The following is a 7,862-nucleotide window of genomic DNA, read 5'->3' on the forward strand; positions in this document are numbered from 1 at the left end:
TCAAATTGGGTAGATTTTGGGTTAATCAAAATTAGATAATAGAATTGTGCACAATTCAATAATCATATACTACATATGAGTTATTTTTGGATTAACCTTGATCTGGTGATGTAATGGTGCACGTAATAATTTTAATTTGATAATCATATACTTAGTATGAGTTAATTTAATTTTGTTGGGTCCACTCGTATGAAAATATCTTTTATAAACGAGATGTAGTTGTCAAGTTGATAACTTGATGCATCACTTTAATTTGAAGTTTTATTTTGATAAATCCTCTCAAGAATGCCTAAGAGCATACTATAATAGGAAAATTACAATTGCTATAACTATTAATAAATTGTCCTCTTTGCAGCAAAAAAAATAAAATAAATTGTCCTCTTTCTTGAATATAAATTTTTGAATATATTGAAAGTGTTTAATAAAAGTTATCACCTTTTCTAAAATAATATTAAGAGAATGTTTTAGGCCCCGCTTAGATTAAATGACCTAGAGTAGGCTATGAAAAAAACTATTACAAAAGGCATTTTTTATTTAAAGCACAATGCATCAAGACAATGAAGACATCTATTTATGGAAGGAGAGAGTAAAAAATATTTAATTAAATTAAAGAATGACAACGTTTTGATCCTTGGTTCTTAGCAATTTGACAACAAATAGTGATCCAAAGTATAACAATGGAGATTTTGTACACACCCAGAATATCACCATGACCCAAGTAGGGTCAAAGGCTAGCCACTACTAAACCCAAATGCACAGACTTTATTTATTTTATCTCCAGATTTCAGTAACGATGATCTTGATATATGGCTCCAAATTCTGCTTTCCAAGCATCATCATCATCCTGGCCAGTGAAAGTGCTGGTGGGAAGCGGCTCGTCGTAATATACAGGCCTTAATGCAGATTCTGGCAACTTACTTTCAGCCATGTACTGTTTCATTGTTACCATTTCCATCTTGTGTTTATTCTTCTGTTTTTCCAATTGCTTCCTCAACTTGTCATTCTCTTGTTGAAGATCAGTAAGGTTAGACTGCAAAGAATACGCAATTCAAAAGTATGTAAGCAAAAATCATTACAATATTTTTAAATCGATCTTGCAAAACTAACTCATATCCAATTACGTGAACTGTTGTGATCAGAAAATTTACCTCAGCAAGTGAAGCAGCTTCCTCAGCTTCTCTAAGTCTGACTAGAAGTTCACCAGCAGTTTGAACTGCCTCAGCAGTTTCTCTGAGCTGTAATCTAAGGCCCTTATTCTCCCTTCTCAACCGTTCTCGCTCTCTCTTCTCCTCAGCCCTCATTGTTGAAAGCTCAGCTGCAAAAGCCTTAACATAACGAGCACCAGTGCCTTTGGCTCCTGCCTTTGCAGCAGCTTTCTTGACATCAGTTACAGTTTCCATTATCCTTCTGTGACTCTCTGATAAATGGTCATACTTCTCCTGAAGGTCAACATAGTGTTCCACAAATCTTGCATGGCCAAGCACTGACCTGTGAAGGGCATCATCTAACTCCTCTGCATACTTTTTCTGCTGTTGCAAGTCCATCTCTACCTTCTCAGCATGCTCACGATGGGCTTCAATGTCAATTCTAAGTTCTTCGGTCAAGTTAATCCACTCACTCTCCATCTCAGTCCATCGCTCTCTCTCCTTTTCCAATTCTTCAGCATTGTTGAACTGGGTGGTGCTCATGCTTTTCCGTAAATTCATGGAACGTGATAGCAGAGATGATCTTAGCTTTCCAATGGACTTGTTTGGAGCTGCATCAGTAGTATAGGCCTGTAACTTGCTCTTCAGAAGCTGGATTTCCATGAGAAGTTCTTCCCTTTCTCTCATATCAAAGGAACCATTAGCTATTTCGCACTTGTCCTCAATTGCACATGCCTCCTTTATGATCTCAGGTTCTTGATCCTCAGTCTCACCGTCATTGCAGCTCTTCAAAAATTTATTAAATAAAGACGCTTCAGAAACAGGAAAAAAAAGCAGCAGCTACAAGGGCAGGGAAAATTTTCAACTCACTGGGAAGCTACTGACCTTGTCTTCAATTTCTTGATTATTTTGTAAAGCATTATTATTCTCTTTTTCTTGTTTCAACTGCTCCACCTGCACACACAGTTCAAAGATTAGTTAGGCAGAAGCTTTTATAGAAAAGTTATCTTTCAGAGGATTATACAAGGAAAAAAAAAAAAAAAAAAAATTACCAGATGGTTGAGCTCCTCAATTTTAGTAGCTTGTTCACTGCAAACTTTTTCAAGCTCCTTCTGTGAATTAATGGCTTGTGCAGTATCTGCATCCTTTTCCTGAGAGGTCAAAGAAAGCGTATAAGAAACAAAGAATATGATCATTTTGGTGCAGTCCATTGAGGCCTTAAGATTTACTCCTACCTCTTTGTTTGCAGTTATCCATGTCTTCAAACTATCCTCAACTTCATTTGAGACGCTCTGCCCTTTCTGACGGCAAGATATACATATAAAGGAAGAAGGTGATCCATCAACTGATGGCCTAACATCTGATAATGTTTGAACAGAAGCATAGGCCTTGTCAACTGCTGGAGAAGGTTTTAACATCAAGTGCTCGAAGGAGAAAGCAACCGAAGACTTTGACAAATTATGCTGCTGATGAGAATCAATGACCTCCAAGCCTCTTCTTAAGCTAGCAGCCAATGATTCAGTAGGTCCTGAAAACATCTTGCTTGACCTTAAAGAGGATCGCAGCATTGGCTCACTTTGCCTAACTGACTTCCCCGGCACAGCTTCACAGAACTTGGCGCTCTCATTAACAATGTTCTGCTCAGCCAAAAGACTTGGTGAACTTACCATGCTTTTTCTTGTAGTATTTTTAATTTTGGGTGACTCGGATAATGCTGGCTCTTCAAAAGCTGCAGAATGTCGAGATGAGCTGATAGACATACTACTTCTAGAAGCATGATCACTACACTGCAATGCCTGATCAGAACTGACTTCTACTGATTCATGTAAACAGTTGATTTCATGTTCACTGGTGAAATAGCTATCACAACTTCCTCGCACAGACGAAAAACTCATGGTATCGCTGTCACAAGACATGTCTTTTGATATCTCTTCACAGGATCTATTCAAGTGATCAAAATGTTTACACAAATCTCTGACATCAGTTTCGTCAGCATTGACATGTTCTTCAATCACATTATCTATTGCAGGCAACACCAGGGAGCGGTTTAGGCTAATTCTTAATTGATTCATGCTTTCACGCACGCTTTTCCCTGCTAATTGTCCATTCTCAGAGCTAGCTGGGCGAACATTTAATTTTGCTTTGATAAGTTCTTCCTGAAAAGTAAATACACAAAGTTTATTTATAAATATGAGTGATCAAAAAGATTTGATGTTTTTTTCTAAGCAGAGTGTATTAGAATGAAATAATCAAAGGAAAAATATACACCTTAAGTTGACGGATTTGATCCGTTAGATCATCCATATCTTCTTCTGTAATCTCGTTAACAACAGGCTTGTTTTGAATGGATTTTACTCGTTGTCCAAACCTGAGTGTGCTAAGCGTCTCAACATAATTTCTGCATTCAATCAAATAACAAGAAGATTATCAGAGTCCCATTCCCATGATTCTTAAGGGTTACTCTACATGAGTAAATGGTAATACATGCTAGTATATACATGTTCCTAATTTAAAACATAAACTATTAGGTAAGATTTAGAAGAATACTTTATATCAGGAGATATGGTACAGATGACAGAGAGTTTGGAATTGCCACCAAGTGATTGCTGCAGTAAATGTGTTAAACAGGAATCTCTGTACATAAGATCATCAGGTTGAGTTCCTGCTGCTAAGATATTCACCAAGTGCCTGCAACAAATAGACAATTTTCTATTAGGTATCGTTGTAGATAAACAAGAAAGCAACCACAAATTAAAAAGCTTGTTGTCCTTTATATCTCATTGAAGTATCATGGTTTATTCATATTCTATATTACTTGGACTCGACATTTCACCTTAAGTACTACTGACACCTGAAACCCATGTCTGCCTTAGGTACCCAAGTTGCATTATTATTACTTCGTATTATTCAACAACTATAATCTGAAAGCACAAATAAAAGCCATGAAACTGAGAACTTCATGATATCTTACCCAAGGTGAGACAATGAACTGTTCAGTTCTTTTCTTTCCCTTTCAAACTCTCTTCCAGCATCAGCTTGTTTATCTCTTCCCATTCCAGCAAGATCAACGAGGCTTATTCGACTAGTTTTTGAACTGCTAATGTTACTTGATGGTGTTTCCTGTTCCACACACTGATAGTCAAGGACCTACTTAAGTAAAAGCAATTGCAATGGAGCATGATTATATCAACTAGAACTAAACCATTTTTTTCAGGAGCTGATTAGAAGGATACCTTGCACCAGGATTCAATCACGCATGTGAATACAATATGAGATCGAGAACTCTTAGAATTTACACTTGTGGCACCAACTTTTCGACTAGAAAGTCCCTGTACCATAAAACTCGGCATGAGAAAACTGGCACAGTAAACTTGTACATGATTTATGTTATGGTCATTACAATATGGAGAACAAAGCATATCTATTGGATACCTTGATTAAAATTTGAGTAACATCATCATAGCTTGTTACATACTCCTCGGTCAAATTCTCTATATAAAACCCATTTTTGGCATCATCCTTTATCTGAAAAGTTATGAAATGTTAATCATACATAACATAATGCAATGACAACAAACAAGCTTATAAAAGCAATTCAAAGGCAAAGATCAAGCACCTTCAAATTTCGCTGTGTGGGATCAAGTAAATCTCCAATTTGTCCATTGTATATCTGTTACAACCAATTTCATCTAGTCAAACACCTTGATTCACATGATAAAGCAACAACTATACTAGTTATGGTATCCATCCAGGACTACTAGGTCAATAGAATTACCTCAAGAAATGAGCAACGACACTGGTAATTTATCTGTTTATCTTCAGAATTCACCTTTTCCTATACACCAAGCAATGAATAAAACTCAACTTCTAACATATGCACAACATATACTTCTAAAATTTATCAACTAGATGGTGGTAGAGTAACATACTCTCTCAATATCAAAGAACAACTTCTTGAAGATACGTGGAACAATTCCTTGCTGAGTACTAGGAGACTGTCCCTCGACCATGGCACTTGGCGGCCCCCACATTGTGTAGGTTTTACCACTCCCAGTCTATAACAAGATAAAGCTATATTAATTACCCTGAATTCACTAAAATGACTGCAAATAGAGTCACACAGATGAAATGACTAGGGGATTTCTTTTGTAATACCTGCCCATAAGATAATATTGAAGCATTGTAACCTGCCAATGCATCCTTAACCAAAGGTACACCAACTAACTCGAAAACATCTTCCTGGAGCACGAAATCAAACAAAATGAATTTTTAAAACCAAGGCATTAAACATTTTAACTTTGCAATTTCCAATCAAAAATTTCTAACAATAATCAGTTCAAGACTTCAAGTACTTGAATTCTTTGGATCAATAATTATGATCATTCTAAGATATCAATTCAACATCAAGTGTCACTTAAAATTAATCATATTGATCCATTGTTATAACAATTAAAAAAAAAAAAAAATAGAATAAAATCACATTGATCCAATATTAGATATTACACCAACTCGAAAACATCTTTGTGAGTTCAAACACAATAAACAAATAATCAAGGGGATTAAACATTTTTGCTTGGGCATTTTCCAATCGAAAATTCCCAATATTAATCTCTTCTAGAACTAGAGTTCCTTGATCGAAAACTACGACCATTCTACTACTCCGTATATTAATGCAACATTATATATTTATATGTCACTTCACAATACCAATACAGCACTATTTACTATAGCTGGCAAAATTCATAAAATGTGCAAAATGTAGCAAAAATTGTAGCTGTAACCTGTAAGACTAACAATATAAAGTTTCCACAATATAATACTAGATACATTCTATTACTTTGTTTTATTACTTGATTTCTTTGGATCAAAAACTACCATCATTCCATGATTTCAATACAACATTACATGTCGATCATTTCAATGCAATACTAAATCTTACTTCACAATACCAATAAAACACTAGCTATTAGCCTATTATATCTAACAAAATTCATAAAATGTGCAAAATGTAGCAAACTTTCTAATTATAACAAATCAAAAATTCCCCAATTACACAACATAAAACTAGATACATTATATCAACTAAAGAGGAAGACCCCCATTGAACTAACCTGTTTAGTATTCGAGTCAAGAACCGAATTAAAATTAAATTCCCGGTCACCAATCGATACTGAATCCTCAGAAATCTTCCTAATGGTCGGATCGCCCAATTTTTCATTAACAGTCTTGGGTCTAATTCTCACCACCACCTTCAAAAAAACATACAAAAACAAAAATTACACAATTTTCAAATTTCAAAAATCAGCGAAAAGATAAATTAATAAGATTACAAACAAAAATAGAAATGTTGGGATTTACCTTAACTGAGGGATCAGCGGAAGTAGAATGTTCTACAATTTGGTCTGATCTAGAAGATTCAAGAACTTTGGAGTGAGAAATGGAGAGCTTAGAGGGTGATTTTTTAGGGTTTGATAAAAGGGGAAATTGGGGTTCAATTGATTGAATATTGGGATCAATTGGAGCTGCATTTTCGTCAGCAAAAGTATGTGATTTCGAAGTTGATAATGGCGATTTCTTTAAGTTTGATTGGCGTTTTGAAGAAGAAAGAGATTTGTTAAGCAGATTTCTTACTGAAATCATCGACATTTTTGCCCAATTTGTCGATTGAAGTTAGAGAATTAGAGAATAGAAAGAGTATCGTGTTAGAGAGAGAAAGAGAGAAGGTGAGTTTTTTTTGAATTTCTGAGTTTGAATTTTGAAGAAGAAGAAGAAGTAGGAGAGAGAAAGAGAGCGTTTGTTTTGTGAAATGGGAAGAAATATGACCGTTGAGAAATGAGTTTTTGATTTTTCTGTGGGTTTGGATCCGTTAGAAAGTTAGGGTTTAAATTTTTGAATTTTTTTCGTGGATTCTACTCAAATGCCCTTCTATCTTTTTTTTTTTTTTTTTTTTTGTTTTTTGTTAAGAGACATATAGGACTCATAACATCGGGTTTAAGATTGTGATAAGACTGGTAACCACGAGATCGATACAATTTATCTATTAAAAATATCTCTCTTTAGTCTTTAACCTCGCTTTTCAAAATAATAATCAAATTTGAGGTCAATTTTAATACTAATCCAAAAAAAAAAAAAAAAAAAACAATTTCTTAATAAGACTCTTTTCTTCTAAACATCAATGATTTTGTTATGAATGTTGAGGCACTTGAGAATGTTACAATACTTTGTACTCTATCTCATTCATCCTTAGATAATGACTACGTCTAACACAAAATTGAAAACGTGAGGTTGGGTTGTTGGAGATAATTTCCTCGATAAAATAAGAATTCTAGTTTGCCCTCCTGTCATCATTTAATTTAGAAAGGGCAAAAATGGATATAGTTGATTGATCACGTTAATAAGTAGGTGCAAACGATATCATACCATTTATTAGTATTGATCTCCTTGTATTTGTTGTGTACAAGACTTTAATCCAATTTTAAAAAGAAGAAATTTACAAGAGTAGTGTTTCGGGGTTTTTTGTGATTCCCTCGGATACTGGTCACGTTCTTCCGACAATGAGACTTGGACACCTGCAAAACAACGAATATTCCGGTGACCGGAATATTCGCCTCCGACGATCAAGTTAGTGATCGGAAACCGGAAAAGGCTAGAGAGAGAAAGTAGAGAGAAGTTGGAGCTTTTAGTGCTCTATATTTATGTTACGTCAGAATCCCCCCT

At 35.0% G+C, this 7,862-nt stretch overlaps 1 protein-coding gene across 1 annotated transcript; it reads right to left on the minus strand.

The window, feature by feature from the left end:
• Positions 1-480: 480 nt before the first annotated feature.
• LOC145576955 (kinesin-like protein KIN-12F) lies at positions 481-6,924 on the minus strand. Its single transcript, XM_081634656.1, has 16 exons — positions 6,504-6,924; positions 6,257-6,394; positions 5,301-5,384; positions 5,075-5,200; positions 4,921-4,980; positions 4,762-4,815; positions 4,578-4,670; positions 4,379-4,474; positions 4,117-4,265; positions 3,693-3,833; positions 3,414-3,543; positions 2,381-3,301; positions 2,198-2,296; positions 2,031-2,099; positions 1,149-1,931; positions 481-1,030 (listed from the first exon to the last, which is right to left on the minus strand). Exons 1-16 carry the CDS (start codon positions 6,789-6,791, stop codon positions 785-787), a joined length of 3,477 nt encoding a protein of 1,158 aa, XP_081490782.1. The 5' UTR covers positions 6,792-6,924; the 3' UTR covers positions 481-784.
• Between the last annotated feature and the right edge of the window lie 938 nt (positions 6,925-7,862).

This window comes from Chenopodium album, chromosome 13, assembly GCF_948465745.1.
Source record: "Chenopodium album chromosome 13, dcCheAlbu1.1, whole genome shotgun sequence".
Classification (NCBI taxonomy): Eukaryota; Viridiplantae; Streptophyta; class Magnoliopsida; order Caryophyllales; family Amaranthaceae; genus Chenopodium; species Chenopodium album.